This window comes from Lactuca sativa, chromosome 3 (assembly GCF_002870075.4).
Source record: "Lactuca sativa cultivar Salinas chromosome 3, Lsat_Salinas_v11, whole genome shotgun sequence".
Lineage (NCBI taxonomy): Eukaryota > Viridiplantae > Streptophyta > Magnoliopsida > Asterales > Asteraceae > Lactuca > Lactuca sativa.
Genome location: NC_056625.2, coordinates 66,287,333 through 66,304,553, shown reverse-complemented (window position 1 = coordinate 66,304,553; position 17,221 = coordinate 66,287,333). Strand labels below are relative to the sequence as shown.

The following is a 17,221-nucleotide window of genomic DNA, read 5'->3' as shown; positions in this document are numbered from 1 at the left end:
ATGATCAGCAAGATAGATATATTTGATGTCTATATATGCCAGTATATGTTAGTTATGCGCACATGATTATTTGCTCGTTGGTTGGGTTGAGGCGGTACTGCTTTGTGCTGAAGGCCAACAAACCTTATGAGCAGACTGGGGAGACTGTAGGCCCACATGGCGGTCCAGTCCTGCTGAAGGCTCAGTATAGATTCAGTTAGACTGTAGGCCCTGTAGGGCGGTCTAATCAGGCCGATGGCCCAGTATGCATGTTGATTGATTGATTATTACTGATATGATGTTATCAGTGTGATATTGGTATTGTGGGGGTAGCTCACTAAGCCCTCGGGCTTACAGTTTTCAGTTATTGTTTCCGGTACTTTAGGAGACCATGGCAAGGTGAAGACGTGAAAGTACCGCTCTTCATCCTTATGATCTGGCTTTTGGGACACTCTGATTGAATAATGATTTGAAAACATTTTCTGTAAACAATACCATTGGGTTTTATTTATGATTGAAAAAGTTTAAATTTGGCGTAAAATTTATGGATGTTATAAGTTGGTATCAGAGCCTTGGTTTGAGTGAATTGGAGGAACACTCATGTGAATCCAATCTCAAATCAAGGGAATTTTCGGGAAATATTTTTTTTTTTAAAATGGTTTTCAAAATAAAGGATGGAGGATGTAGAGGGTACAATCAGCCGGAGCCTATAAGTAAATCCCAAAATACCATAAAGTTATTTGATATTATGATATGTTAGATTAGCATGCTAGTGCTAGGCTAGGGATCTTCAGGAATCACATGATAGACTTTCCTGATTGTATGATGCCTACTAGCCTAGGGTTTCTTGTATATGGAATTGACATCATTATTGTAGTTGTTAGTGTATGGATCACGGCTGTGCGTAATTAAGATCTTATAGCCTGAGAATGTTGGATTCAGTCGTCAGATAGGATTGGATATTCGAAAGTCTATTGGGTCCAGTGTTATGTGCGACTACCATGCACTAGCACTTCAGGGGTTGATGAAAGTTTCATGGATGTGTGAGTTGTGAGGAGCTGTGAGATCAGTCGCGAGATAGGCGATGTTCCCCTAGGAGTGTGGGTTGAGCGCATATTATGTTGATGATAGTGTTAGGGTGTTGTGCTGATACTTGAGACAAATATGGGTAGGTGTGGAAGGTAGTGTGGGTCCATACTACTGAAAGCACAGGACCCATACGTGTAGCAAGGAAGTCACAACCCCTAGGTTTGTGGGTTTTGGTCTCCCGATATTATGTTGTTTATCTGATGTCTTGAGTATATTTTTCAGTATGGTGGTGACGAGACGTTTTACTGCTTGGTCCGGATCAGGATCCGGATCCAGATCAGGGTCAGGATCAAGAGACGGAGGGTCAGAGGTGCCGGTAGCACCTGAGCCCGTGGTATAGATACGTATAGAGGAGTTGGATGCCAGGATCTGGGAGATTCTGCACGATGAGGTCGCTGCGGCTTTCCGAGCACACCTGTCAGAGATGTTTGGGTCGATTAAGACCACGATGGTTGAGTATTTTGATGAGCGATATGCAGCTTTAGCAGAGACAGCAGCCGCTGCAGCCACATCGGTTGTAACCGCGGCAGGGGTTGGAGGAGGAGCCGACAGGGCTTTCCAGTACCAGGAATTGGATAACACGAAGCCCCCGACGTTTGATGGTACACATGATGCGATTAGGGCTATGAGGTGGTTATCTGACATGGAGGGTTGTTTCTTCACGTGCTCATGTCCTGCTGACCAGAAGGTCAGGTATGACCTGAACCTGCTGAGGCTCGGGGAAAAGGACTGGTGGAGATTGACGATAGGGTTGTACACTGATAACCAGCGAGCTGCTGTTACTTGGGAGCAGTTCCGGGATATGCTCTGCTCCCGATACGTTCCACGTGTTGAGCGGGAGCGGCTGGCTCAGGAGTTTTTGACATTAAGGCAAGATGGGGAGTCTGTGATGGAGATTACTCGTATGTTCACGGAGAGGGCTATGTTATACCTAAGTTTGCTTTAGAGCAGTCTCATATGACTCGTTATCTGAGTATGCTCGAGATGGATATTCGACAGTTTGTGGCTACACATCATTGTGATGCCCTTCTCGATCTTCAGGAAGCCGCAAGGCGGCGTGAGTTAGAGATTGAGCTGCAGTTGAGGGAGCAGCATCAGGTTCCGGCACAGTCTCAGCCGACATCTAAGCGGTCTAATACCGTTGATACTCGGACCGGGGTTCAGCAGATCCGTGCTTGTGGAAAGTGTGGTCGGGGTCATTTTGGGGTTTGTCGAGCGGGAGGTGGTTGCCACAAATGTGGCAAGGAGGGGCATTATGCCTGAGACTGTCGCCAGTCTGCCCCTCTAGCAGATATGAGGATTTGTTTCCATTGTCATCAGGTTGGTCACGTGAAGACCAACTGTCCGCAGCTCGCCGCCAAGCCGGCGCAGGGTTCCGCATCGACTACTTTGAGGATTAGGGATGGGAGGCCAATCAAGGCGGCGCACCTTCTAACTTACGGCCGAGGAGGCCAAGGCAGCACCGGATGTGGTTGCTGGTATGTTTCTATTTTTTATGTTTCAGTTATTATATCTTTGTTATGCTTATTGGTTGTACCTGTGTTTAGGTACGTTTTTAGTAAATTCTTTGCTTTCTTTGGTATTATTCGACTCGGGGGCGAGTTGGTTGTTTGTATCTCAGAATTTCAGTAGAGGATTCAGTGTGATGGTGGATGAGCTTGAGTGTCCATTGCGAGTTTCGATCACCAACGAGCACGAGGTTTCTGCTTCTTCGATCTACCGGGGATGCGAGTTGGAGATTTTCGGGGTATCCGTCCCGATAGACTTGATTCCTATTCCCATGAGGGAAGTATGCATGATAGTAGGGATGGATTGGCTCAGTCGATTCGGCGCCATGATTGACTGTGAGGGACAACGAGTGGTGGTTCGAACCCCAAGTGGGGGAGAACTGATGGTATATGGCGAGGGCATAAGGATCAGATCAGGGTTTTGTTCGGAAGCCAGGGCTCGATAGTATATTCAGCACGGGTGTGTCGGTTATTTAGCGTATGTGGTGGATACACGGGTTAGGGAGCAGCCCTCAATCTCTGAGGTCCCGATGGTTAGGGAGTTCGCTGACGTGTTTCTAGAGGAGTTACCCATAGTGCCTCCGGAGAGGCAGGTTGAGTTCAGAATTGATCTAGTGCCGGGTGCGACCCCTATCGCCAAGGCGCCGTACCGTCTGGCACCGCCTGAGATGCAGGAGCTGTCATCTCAGCTACAGGAGTTGCTGGGTAAGCAATTTATTCGTCAAAGTATTTCACCATGGGAGCACCGATCCTCTTCGTCAGGAAGATGGACAGTTCGCATAGGATGTGCATTGACTATAGGGAGTTGAACTAGTTAACGGTGAAGAACCGTTATCCACTCCCGAGGATAGATGATATTTTCAATCAACTGTAGGGTGCATCTTGGTTCTCCAAGATCGATTTGAGATCCAGATATCACCAGGTCAGGGTGAGGGAGGAAGATGTGGAGAAGACCGCGTATCGGACTTGTTATGGTCATTACGAGTTCTTGGTGATACCGTTTGGGCTAACCAATGCGCTAGTAGTGTTCATGGATTTGATGAACCGATTCTGCAGACCGATGTTCGATCACTCGGTCATTGTGTTCATAAATGATATCTTGGTGTATTCCAAGACCCAAGAGCAACACGAGGAGCATCTCAGGGAGCTGCTGGAGGTTCTGCAGCGAGAACGGATGTATGCCAAGTTCTCGAAGTGTGAGTTTTGGTTAAGAGAGGTCTAGTTCCTCGGACATCTCGTTAACCAAGTGGGGATTTTGGTCGACCCGGCCAAGGTGGAGGTGGTTATGCAGTGGGAGATTCTGAAATCTCCCTTAGACATCAGGAGTTTCTTGGGTTTAGCAGGGTACTACCGGAGATTCATTCAAGATTTCTCCAAGATTGCAGTACCGCTCCCTCGTTTAACGAGGAAGGGGGTGGATTTTCGATGGGGGCCCTGAGCAGTATAGGGTGTTTGAGACCCTCTGAAGGTGTTTATGTGAGGCGCCGGTGTTAGCATTCCCCGAGGGAGTCGAGGATTTTGTAGTATTTTGTGATGCATCCATCTCGGGCTTAGGGACAACCCTCATGCAGAGGGGACGAGTGATAGCTTATGCATCACGGCAGCTGAAGCCGCATGAGACGAGATACCCTACGCACGATCTTGAGTTGGGAGCGGTGGTTTTCGCTCTCAAGATTTAGAGGCATTATCTGTATGGGGTCCATTGCACTATAAATACGGATCACAAGCGTTTGAGACACATCATGGTGATGGGTTTTAGCCATAAGAACTTTCCTATGTGCGCATGCAAAACCCTAATGATTGGATCTAGGCTTTCTAATTAAACATGCTTTGAATCCAAGACTTCTAATGGCTAATTAGGTTAAATAACAACATTGAAACAGATCTAGAACCATACCTTTGAATTCCTTGTTGATCTTGTTGTCTTGGAGCTTCTAGAGTCACAATTGTCACTCCTCTAATGGCTTACAAACACCAATAGCAAGAAAGATGATTTAGGAGAGAGGAGAGGGGAGGAAATCGGCCAGGGTTCTCTTACTTTAGATGAGGTGCCGATTTCCCTTGCCCATGGGGTCTATTTATACTTGTAGATTCCTTAAGGGTTACAACCTAAACCCTAATTGGATAATCTTCTCTTAAGGCTATCCAAATCCTTTCCTTAGATAAGTCATTGGACGATTTTGAAGCTATCCTAGCTTCTAGAATCCGTCCACTATATATCTATAAGGATTTATAGTCTAAAGCTTAACTATCAAACAATTGACAGTTTATACCCCTTTATTTAATTAACTCTTTAAGTCACCAAATTAATTCCAATTAATTCTATGACTTATATTAATCAAATAACAATATATTATTCTTTATATTATTCCGATAATATATTAATAATATTTATTCTCTCTTAACAAATCATCCTATCAAGTTGCTATGGTGAAGGCAACCCAAAAGGACCATGCACAACCGGGTCAAATACTTGCCTAATATAGTTGCAGCCTTAGACACTATTGCAACACATGGATCAACCGAACCTGAACATGAGGCAGTGCATGTGGCTGGATGTGGTCAAGGACTATGATTTTGAGATCCTTTACCATCCTGGTAAAGCGAATGTGGTTGCGGATGCTTTGAGCTGCAAGTTAGTTGAGTCTTCTACCCCAACAAGGTGTATAAGGATAGCGGTGGATTCCCCGCTTGTGAGCTTCATTAGGGATGCTCAGGTTGAGGGTATGAGATTGGAGAACTGGAAGTTAGAGAGGATTAAGGGCGAGAGCACCCAGTTTGTTCAGGATAGCCGCATATTATTGACTCGATACGGTCGGGTTTGGGTTCCGATGACCGGAGGGGTCCGCCAGACAGTGATGGAGGAGGCTCATAAGTCTCACTTTTCAATTTACCCGTGGGCCACTAAGATGTACCGCAATTTGAGTTTGAGTTATTGGTGGCCTGGTATGAAGCGAGAAATCGCTTGGTATGTGGAGAGGTGCTTGACCTATAGGATGGTCAAGGCCGAGCATCAAAGGCCGCATGGTAAGCTGCAGCCTCTGGAGATTCCCATGTGGAAATGGGCGTAGATCACGATGGACTTCATTACGAAGTTGCCGAGGACGGCGAAGGGGTTCGATGCTATATGGGTCATCGTGGATTGATTGACCAAGAGTGCCGATTTCTTGGCCATATGGAAGAGTTCGTTGGCTGAGAAATTGGCCGACATGTACGTCGGTGAGATTTTCTCTCGCCATGGGGTCCCAGTCTCCATTGTCTCCGATCGGGATGTCAGGTTTACTTCCTACTTCTGGCAAAAGTTCCATGAGGAACTGGGTACGCGGCTGCATTTTAGTACGGAGTTGGGTAGAGTGAGCGGACCATTCAGACCCTAGAGGATATGTTGAGGGCGTGCATCATCGACTTTGATGGGAGTTGGGATTCCCACCTACCGCTTGCAGAGTTCGCCTACAACAACAACTATCATTCCAGTATTGGCACCCCGCCTTTTGAGCTGTTGTATGGGCGGAGGTGTAGAACCCCAGTCTGCTGGGGTGAGATTGGGCACAGGGTGATGGGTCGGGCAGAGGTAGTTCTGCAAACTACCGAAAAGATACAGAAGATTAGACAACGATTGCAGACCACTCAGAGTCGGCAGAAAAGTTATGCCGACCGACGCCGGTCTGAGTTGGAATTTCAGGTGGGTGATATGGTACTTCTGAAGGTCTCGCCCTGGAAGGGGGTGATCCGCTTCAGGAAAAGGGGAAAATTAGGCCCCCGTTATATTGGTCCGTTCAGGATCATTGCCAGGGTTTGCAAAGTGGCTTATAGGCTAGAGCTTCCGGAGGAGCTTATCCGGATCCACAACACGTTCCATGTTTCGCAGTTGCGAAAGTGCATCATGGACCAGGAGGCAGTAGTATCGCTAGACGATATTCAGGTCGATGAGCGCCTGAATTACGTGGAGAGGCTCGTGACCATCTTGGAGAGGAAGAAAAAGATTTTACGGAACAAGGAAATACCTTTGGTGAAGGTGCAGTGGGAACATCGGAGGGGATCCGAGTGGACATGGGAGCCGGAGGCGGAGATGCGCGAGCACTACTTGACATTGCTTATTCCAGAGCACTTTAAGAACGAAGTCTAGTTCAAGTGGGGAGAATTGTAATGCCCTGATTCTCAGGTATTGATTTAAATAAGAATTTCTTTGGTTTTAAGTCCTACTCGACGAGTTGGTTGAACAAATCGGCGAGTCCGTTGGAGATTGCCATAAACTCGACGAGTTGTATGAACAACTCGGCGAGTCGGATGAGATTTCCCCAAGTTAGGTATGCGTGCGTATCCGTCGAGTTGCATGAAGGAAACTCGACAAGTGGCCATAGAGTTTCGATCGTAAACCGAAGGAACTCGACGAGTCACCCTGGAGACTCAGAGAGTGGGTAAGTACTTCAAGGAACACGACGAGTAGCTAAGGGTACTCGGCAAGTTAGGGTCAACATGGACTGTTGACCTTGACTGAGGACTTTGACTTTGACCCAGGGTTGACTAGTTGGTTTATGGAGTACCATGTAAGGTTGTGGACTTATGGGTATATTCGTATTATGGTAATAGGTGGTGGAGTCTTTGCCAAGTGATCCGAGAGTTGGAGTTTATCTACCGAGTTGACATCTGCAAGGTGAGTTACTATATCAAAAGGTTTTAAGACACCAAGGCCGACCCTTTAGTTGTTATGGTTATGATATGATATATGCGGTTATGATATGATAGATCGGAATCAGGATAAATAGTATGTTATGCTTTTATGATCCTTAGGGATTGGTATGTTAGTGGCCTGCTAGGTCGGTGCTCTAGTTATGAGAGATTGCTATGATTGAAGATCTGCAAGATAAATATATTTGATGTCTGTATATGCCAGTATATGTTAGTTATGCGCACATGATTATTTGTTCATTGGTTGGGTTGAGGCCGTCCTGGTTGGTGCTGAAGGCCAACATACCCTATGAGCGGACCGGGGAGACTATAGGCCCATGTGGAGGTTCAGTCATGTCGAAGGCTCGGTATAGATTTAGTTAGATTTTAGGCCCTGTAGGGCGGTCCAGTCAGGCCGATGGCCCAGTATGCATGTTGATTGATTGATTATTACTGATATGGTATTATCAGTGTGATATTGGTATTGTGGGGGTAGCTAGCTAAGCCCACGAGCTTATAGTTTTCATTTATTGTTTCAGGTACTTTAGGAGATCATGGCAAGGCGAAGACGTGACCGTACCGATCCTCATCCTTGTGATCTGGCTTTTGGGACACTATGATTGAATAATGATTTGAAAACATTTTCTGTAAACAATACCATTGGGTTTTATTTATGATTGAAAAAGTTTAAATTTGGCGTAAAATTTATGGATGTTATAGAGGACTAAATAATTTCAGAAGGTTAGGTCTAGCCCTATTTTGCAACTCTTGTTTGAGCCCAACCGTTATAGGGTAGGACCTCTCATTCGCATAATTATCTAATCTTAGTAATATGTAATGGTATTCACGAGCTACTTAGGGAGAGATGACAAGGTCTTATTATGCAGCTGATGATGGAGAATGGGTTGCAGATGGGTACCTTAGGGTAAGCCTAGGATGAGATAAGTGCAGCGAGCAGTAACAGTAGAAGGGACTTGGTGAAGTCTAGGAAATCCTTGAGGAAAGTACGGATAAATGTGGAAGGTAGTATGGGCCCGTACTACTGAAAGCAAAGGATTTGTACTCTAGTCAAGGGGGGCCGAGATAGAACCAAGGAACTTATAGTATGCGATACCTTCTGAGGTTATGTATGACACTAATGATTATGTGTTTTGTTTCAGAATGGTGATGATTACGCATCACGGAGGGGGAGGTTCAGGATCAAGATCATGATCGGAATCAGGTGTCGAGCCAGTCGATGACAGACTGCGTGAGTTCATTGCTTCCGAGATCATGAGAGGCATCGTTGAGGCGACCTCGATGATTTTTGGGTCAATCAAGGAGGGGATCATCGAGCTGATAGAGGATCGCCTCCGAGCATTTCGGAGTGACATGGCATCCAGCCAGTCAGGGGCGCGCATAGTGTCCTTTAAGCACTTTAGGGGATGTGGTGCGCCAGACTTCTACGGGGTGAAAGACCCCATAGTTGCCAGGATATGGATTGCAGACATGGAGTCTGCTCAATTGATTAGCTTTTTCCTTGAGGGGTCAAAGGTCCGGTACGCTGCAGGATGTTTAAGGGACGGGGCTAGAGATTGGGGGGAGTCAGTTGGTGACTCTGAGCCTTCGCCATTGAGGCTATGACATGGTCTGACTTTATGACCAGGTTTAGGGTTGAGTTTGCGTTGACTGTGGAGCTTCAGCAGTTGGCCAGAGAGTTCTTGGATATGAGGCTGACGACTAAGTCAGTGGCGGAGATTACCGCCAAGTTCAGGGAGAAGGCCTTACTGGTGCCTCAGTATGCAGGGGACGAGGAGATGCGGAAGACCCACTATCATGACATGTTGAGAGCTGACATTCGGAAACATGTCAGCTACTCGGCATGCTCGACATTGAATGATATGATTACGAGGGAGAGGGAGAAGGAGATTGACATTGAGCATCTCCGGAAGAGGAAGGCAGAGATTGAGCAGGTTATAGGGGTTTCGGGGAAGAAACACAAGGAATTCTACGATAGGTCGAAGGGCCATCAGGGTCGGGGCCGTTGTGGGAAATGCGGCAAGTCACATGAGGAGCCCTGCCAGGCAGGGGGATCGGGCTGCTACAAATACGACAAGTCTGGTCATTTTAGTAGGATGTTACAGCCCCTACCCCCATAATTCAGACATCAGATTTGCTGTGTTTCCACTGCAACCAGCAAGGCCATAAAAAGGCCAATTGTCCGAGATTGATAGCAACAACAGCAACGCCAACTCCAGCGACCCTGCGGATTACTGATGACCGACAGGGCAAGATAGAGGCTCCAGTGATGAGGAGCCAAGCCTTCCAGCTGACTACCAAGGAGGCACGCGCCAGACCCAATGTGGTGACGAGTATTATTTCTTCTCCGTAGTTCTTATTTTATGTCGCTTGTGATATTTATGTATATGTTTTATGTGTTGTTTAGGATCGTTCCATGCGAAGGGTATCCCAGTTCAGGTGTTGTTCGATTCGGGGGCTACCCGATTGTTTGTCTCTCTTGTCCTTAGCTAGAGGTTCCTTGAGTCTCCGGGCATGTTGGGTTTCCCTCTAGAGGTCGAGATTGTTGATGACCGAACAGTTCGAGCATCATAGGTTTTCAGAGATTGTGTTTTGAGGCTGTTTGAGGAGCGCTACCTGGTAGACTTGGTTCTGATATGTGCACAGTTAGCTATGTATTTTGATTAGAATTTTATCATTTTCTAGCTAATTTATTTCAATTTATGGACAAAAGGTACTTAATTATGTTTAAATTGTTTTTCAGTCTATAAGATGAGCTCGGAAGCAAAAGGAAGCAGGGAATGCAATCAGGAACTCGGGAATTGAAGAAAGAAGAAAAAAACAAGAGAAGAGTCAAAATCCCGAAGGACTCAGCGAGTTTCATCGACTACTCAGCGAATGTGAAACTATGATTAAATAGAAAATGGGTAAATTAATGTGTGAGCTTGTGTGATAAACCATCAACAAGAAGTTAATTGAATTAGTAATTTGATTAGCTAATTACATGTCTTATTTAACCCGGACAAATTAACTAGGAAATTCATTAGTTTAATCACTTGATCAATGCTTAAATTAATATGTTTTCTAAGGATTGGTAATAGCGAATGTGAAGCTAATCACTTTAATCGGTAGCCAATAACAATTAATCCATTGCACTTGCCATAAAATCAACCATATGAGTAAATGAATCGAACCTAAACAAAAGTCTTCTTATCATTGAATTTAGTTGGTCTTTACTTGCTTTAGCTGTTAGTTATTTAATTAGCATATTAGTTAGTTGTGTAAGTTTCTAGTCTTGCAAAACTAGAGAAAACCTTTACTTTTATTACTTGTTTTAGTTAATTCTAGTTATTAGTTTAATTACTGTTCCCTGTGTTCGATACCCTACTTATTCAACTATACCACCAATTGACAGGTCCACTGCCTTTGTGTGTCTAAATTATATCTTAAAAGTAGGACTAAAACTAGTGCATTTATATACACATCAAGATTTTGGCGTCGTTACCAGGGATCGGTTCAAAAATTAATTCTAATTGCTAGTGTTATCGATCCTTTGTGTGAGATTTATCTTGCAAAAAGTTACTGCTTTAGTTATTTAGTTATTAGGATTAAGTATTAGCGTGAGATTTATCCTTTGTTAATTTTTTTTTGTCTTAACCTTGAACTCGCCGAGTGTTGTCGTAGCTAATTGACGAGTCCAAGGCGAATTCCCAGTTTCGTCTTTTATTTCATTTTTGTTCTCTTTACGCGTTTTTCTTTTTTTGGTTGCAGGAATTACATGACCCGAGGTTCGAATACACCTCTGGCTCCTCCATATGAAGACCCAGAATCCGATCTTAGGAAGAACAAGGATAAAGCCGTTGAATACACTAACCCGTCAAAGAAATCACCTTTCAAGGACCTTAAATCACTCTTTGGAAAGAAGAAAAGCAAGAAAGCAGGTGAGTCTAGCAGTCAAAAGTGCGAAAAAGCAAGCTTGAGAATTTTGAAGAAAACCCATTGCCAAAAGAAACTGAATACGAGTACGAATACGATTCCGAATACGAAGAAGAAAGCAACTTTGAAGGAGAACTTTCTAATAAAATGGAGAACATCGATGAAGTCCCCATGAGTGAATGGAAGAAAAGGATGTGAGACGATACCGGCCCGGGACTTGTGCAACCCGCGATTCCTGCAACCGTCACTTTTGAACTGAAGAGCCACATACTTGCTCAACTTAAGGAAATCCCATTCTTCGGGAAGGATCACGAAGACGCATACAAGCATCTAGACGAGGTCAACGACATAGCCGATTATTTCAATGTTCCTAATGTGACCCGTGATATTGTTTTGCTTCGTATGTTACCGGTTACATTTAAGGGGGCCGCGAAAGATTGGCTGAAATCACTCCCTCCAAGATCCATCTCTACTTGGGCTAAAATGAAAAAGGAATTTATCGATCAATTTTTCCCTCCCTCAAAGATAGCCAAGTTGAAGAAAGGCATAGCCAATTTATAACAACAAGCTAGAGAGTCACTTTATGAGGCACGGGAGAGATACAAAGGCCTATTAAGGAACCGCCCACACCATGATCTAAATAGTCAACAAGAATTCTCCATTTTCTATGATGGAGTGAATGTAACAACTAGGCAGCTCCTTGATTTGCAAGGACCACTCACAAGGAAGCCACCCCCGACGACAAAAGAGCTAATTGAAGATTTTTTCTAAACACTCTAGAGAATATCATAACCCAAGGAATGACTCAACTAGAGGGATGGTAAATGGTATTTCGGATGACATGGCGGAATTGATGGCGAAATTGGAAAGAGTGGATAGAAGAATGACTAAGATGGACCAATCCATCCATGCCATTAGAGTGGGATGTGAAAACTTTAGAGGGCCCCACCTTACTAAAGACTCTGACCTTGACGAGAACAGGAACCGGAAAGTAAAAGTGTGCTATTCAAGTGGTGATCCAATCGGTATGATGACAATTGGCGAAAACCCAAGAAAGAATGGCTACCATATGATGAGTACAAAAAGGCAAGGGAGGAAAAGTATAAGCAAAAAGAAAGAGGCTTTTATCAAAAGGAGGAACCGGTGCTAGAAAAGAAATCAGATTTGGAAGATATGCTCACAAGATTCATAGCCGCATCCGTGAAAAGGCATAACGATACCGATGCTGCGATAAAAGATCAACAAAACATGTTGAGAGAACACCAAATTATGATGAAAGATCAACAAGCACTGTTTAGGAATCAGCAAGCATCTATTATCAACATAGAAAAGCATAACGATACCGATGCTGCGATAAAAGATCAACAAAACATGTTGAGAGAACACCAAATTATGATGAAAGATCAACAAGCACTGTTTAGGAATCAGCAAGCATCTATTATCAACATAGAAAAGCAGCTAGGCCAACTTGCACAACAAGTGAACGAGAGAAGACCGGGCGGACTTCCTAGAAATACCGAAAGTAATCCAAAAGGTGAACATATAAACATCATTACAACTAGGAGTGGGAAGATTATAACTCCTTTGGCCCCTATTCAGAAAGAAGATCCTAAGATGGTGGAAGAGGAAGAAGCAGAAATTGAAGAATCCCAACTTCCCGATCCGACTTGCCAAGTTGTCATTATGGACTCGATGAGTCCCCCACCTGAACATAAAAATAAAACTCCTGTGAAGCCATATCAGCCTCCACTTCCATTTCCAGCTCGATCCAGACAAGAAAAGCATGATGTTGATTACCAAAAGTTCCTAGAACACATAAAGGCCCTTCAAATTAGTATGCCATTCATAGAAACGGTTGCACAAATGCCAAAATATGCCAAATTCTTAAAGTAGCTGTTAACTAATAGAAAGAAGACGGAAAAGGTGAAGAAAGTGGTCTTAAATGAAAATTGTTTAGCTGCCATGTTGAACAAATTACCTAAGAAGAAGGGTAATCCAGGAAGCTTAACCTTACCTTGTCAATTCGGAAACTTAGCTACTATTTACGCATTGGCTGATTCGGGGGCAAGTGTAAATCTCATGCCATACTCATTCTTCAATAAATTAGATCTTTCGGAGCCAAGGCCAATTCGAATGACAATTCACTTAGCAAATAAAACGGTCACATTTCCAAGGGGAATATGCGAACATCTACTGGTAAAAGTTGATAAGTTTGTATTCCCCGCGGATTTCATAGTACTAGACATGGAAGCAGATCCTCAAGTTCCGATCATACTTAGAAGACCTTTCCTCAACACCGCGAGTGCTATAGTTGACATGCGAGATTCTAAACATACTCTTTGGTAGGAGAAGAATCACTTACATTTGGAGTCGATCAAGCTATGAAGCATGCAAGGAATAGTGATGACACGACATTCTCGGTTGATATGTTGGAAGAGTTAATGGAGGAATAGAAAGAAGACAAGCCAAAAAAGTCCACCGTCACCTTTGAAGAAGAATTTGATGCTGAAAAAGACCTGATGGAGATAGAGAGACTTCTCGAGGAAGCTGAATATAATGATCTAATCAGGAGTACAGAAAGCCCGACTCGCCGAGTAGCATCCACCGACTCGACGAGTCCATTTGAAAAAACCCAACCAGTCGCGAATTTAGGCCAAGAATCGACGAGTCCCTTCTTTGGACTCGACGTGTTCAACATTCAGAACACAAAATATGAACTAAAAATTCTACCAGATCACTTGTAGTATGCATTTCTTGAAGATGACCAACAAAAACCAGTAATTATAGCTGTTGATCTAGCCAAACATGAAAAAGAAAGCCTTGTAGAAGTACTAAAGAAGAGGAAAGGAGCCATAGCATGGAAGATAACCGATATCAAGGGGATTAGTCTAGCTTATTGTTCTCACAAGATTAACTTAGAAGATGGAGCTAAACCTGTAGTTCAACGCCAAAGAAGACTTAACCCAAACATGCAAGAAGTTGTGAAAAAGGAGGTGGTTAAACTATTAGATGTTGGGATCATTTACTCAATCTCCGATAGCCCATGGGTAAGTACGGTGCAAGTGGTACCGAAGAAGTGAGGAATGGAGGTGGTTACCAATGAGGACAACGAGTTAATTCCAACAAGAACAGTAACCAGGTGGCATGTTTGCATCGACTACAGAAAGCTGAATGATGCTAGTTACAAGGATCACTTTTCGTTGCCATTTATTGATCAAATGCTAGCAAGGCTTTCTGGTCATCTATATTATTGTTTTATCAATGGCGTTTCAGGTTATTTTCAAATTCCAATGGACCCACAAGACCAAGAGAAGACCACTTTTCTATGCCCAAGTGGAATGTTCGCATATAGACGCATGCCTTTTGGGTTATGCAATGCACTAGTTACTTTCCAAGGGTGCATTATGGCCATCTTTCACGACATGATCAAGAAATTTATGGAGGTCTTGATGGATGAATTTTTGGTTTTTGGGTCATCTTTTGAAGATTGTTTATCCAATTTGGATTTGATGCTAGGTAGATGTGAGAAGACCAACCTTGTCCTTAATTGGGAAAAGTGCCACTTCATGGTAAAAGAAGGAATTGTTTTGGGACATAAAGTTTCAAGAAATGGGATTGAGGTAGATAGGGAAAAAGTTGACACAATAGCTAGGTTACCTTTTCTAACAAATGTAAAAGGGGTAAGGAGCTTTCTTGGCCATGTGGGATTTTATCGTTGCTTCATTAAAGACTTCTTAAAGATCACTAGGCCTTTGAATCAACTACTCTTGAAGGACGCTCCATTCGATTTCTATAAAGAATGTAATGAAGCATTTCATTTATTAAAAGAAAGATTGACCACCACTCCCATCATGATAGCCCTAAATTGGGATCTTCCTTTCGAGCTAATGTATGATGCTAGTGAGTATGCAGTGGGAGCTGTTTTAGGGAAAATGTTTGATAAACATTTTCAACTTATCTACTATGCAAGAAAAACTTTGAACCCAACTCAAGAAAACTACACTACTACCGAGAAGGAGCTACTAGCGGTGGTACATTCTTTTGATAAATTCCGACCATATTTAGTCTTATCCAAGACAATAGTTTTTACCGACCATTCTGCCCTTAAGTATCTTTTTGCTAAACAAGATGCTAAGCCAAGATTGATACGTTGGGTCTTGCTTCTACAAGAATTTGATATTGAAATAAGAGATAAAAAGGGAATGGAGAATGTGGCTGCCGACCATTTATCAAGATTAGAAAACCCGCATTTGGAGGAATTGGAAGAAAACAAGATTGGAGATGATTTTCCCGATGAATATCTTTTGGTAATAGCAGGAGAAGTGCCATGGTTTGCGGATATAGCTAATTATTTAGCAACCGAATATATTCCAAAAGACTTAACCCGCCAACAAAAGAAGAAATTCTTGTAAGAAATCAAGTACTACTTTTGGGATGAGCCATACCTTTTCCGAAGTTGTGCAGATGAGATGATAAGAAGATGTGTGTTCGGGAAAGAGTGTCTAGAAATCATGGAACATTGCTATAGCGGGCCTACTGGGGGACATCATGGAGCACAATATACAACTAAGAAGATTTTTTATATTGGTTTTTATTGGCCTACAATTTTCAAAGACGATGCTCAATATGTCAAACAATGTGATTCGCGCCAACAGACGAGAAAGATATCATCCCGAAACGAGATACTCCAACATAATATTCAAGTTTGTGAAATATTTGATATTTGGGAGATTGACTTTATGGGACATTTCCCAATGTCAAAAGGGAATAAATATATCTTGATGGCAGTCGACTATCTATCAAATTGGGCAGAGGCACAAGCACTACCTACTAATGATGCTCGAGTGGTGGTGTGTTTTCTCAAAAAGTTATTTTCAAGGTTTAGAGTTCCTAAAGCTCTTATTAGTGACCGGGACACTCACTTTGCAAATGATCAATTAGCTACGGTGTTAAAAAGATACGGTGTACACCATAGGTTTTCAACATCCTATCGTCCACAAACAAGTGGACAAACTGAAGTGAGGAATCGAGCATTAAAAAGAATTTTGGAGAGATCGGTTGAAGGAAATAGAAAAGGGTGGTCGGATAAGATTAATGATGCACTGTGGTCTTTTTGAACAGCTTTCTAAACACCTATTGGTACTATACCATATAGGTTAGTTTATGGAAAAAATTGTCACTTACCGGTTGAATTAGAGCATAAAGCATTTTGGGCTTTAACGATGTGTAATTTTGACTTGGCTGAACTTCGTACCAACCGGTTAATGCAAATGAATGCCCTTAAAGAACTTAGAAATCAAGCATACACAAATTCCTTAATATACAAAGAGAAGACTAAAAAATGGCATGACAAGAGACTAAAGGGTAATAAGGACTTTCATGAAGGACAAAAAATGCTACTCTTCAATTCAAGGTTAAAGCTTTTTCCGGGCAAGCTGAAAACAAGGTGGGATGGGCCTTTTGTGGTTAAACAAGCTTTCCCACATGGAGCTATCGAGCTTTTATCGAAAGATGGAACCCCTTTCAAGGTTAATGGGCAACGGGTGAAGACATATGAAGAAGGAATCCCAAAAGACGAAGGACTTGAAGAAGGGCTTGATTTGGAGGAAAGCACTGCAACGTAGCACGGGAAGGAGTCCAACTAACGACTCCTCAAAAAAGAAGCGCTTTCGGGAGGCAACCCGATTTTAGAGTTTGCTTTCTTTTTACCTTTCTTTTTCATTTTATTTTTGTTTTTTTTAGGATTTGTCTTTTTCAATCTTCTTCTTTGCATAAAATGATTGCTTGAGGGCAAGCAAAGCTCAAGTGTGGGGTATGGTGGCGTAAAATTTAAGAACTCAATTTTTTTTCAAACAGAATGAAAAACTCGTCGAGTCCATTTACCTACTCGGCGAGTCCATTTGAAAAATCGCAATACTTCGCAGATTCGCGTATCTACTCGGCGAGTATGTACCCCTACTCGGCGATTCCATGTATTAACCTGAAAAAAAAATTACATTATGTAAATTAGGGTTTCACCCTAATTGGTAAAACACTTTCAAAAG

At 43.1% G+C, this 17,221-nt stretch overlaps 1 protein-coding gene across 1 annotated transcript; it reads left to right on the top strand.

Annotated features, from left to right (window-relative positions):
- Positions 1–16,399: 16,399 nt before the first annotated feature.
- On the top strand, positions 16,400–16,965 carry LOC111888360 (uncharacterized). The gene is made up of 2 exons (XM_023884546.1): positions 16,400–16,797; positions 16,920–16,965. The coding sequence occupies exons 1-2, from the start codon at positions 16,400–16,402 to the stop codon at positions 16,963–16,965; spliced, it is 444 nt and encodes a 147-aa protein (XP_023740314.1).
- The last annotated feature ends 256 nt before the right edge of the window (positions 16,966–17,221 follow it).

What these genes read in the sequence shown, in the direction of transcription:
- LOC111888360 (XM_023884546.1), top strand. Translation starts at nt 16,400, where the DNA reads ATGTGTAATTTTGACTTGGCTGAACTTCGTACCAACCGGTTAATGCAA. An exon ending in TTGGAGGAAAGCACTGCAAC is followed by an intron (nt 16,798 to 16,919) that starts GTAGCACGGGAA and finishes TGTTTTTTTTAG; the next exon opens with GATTTGTCTTTTTCAATCTT.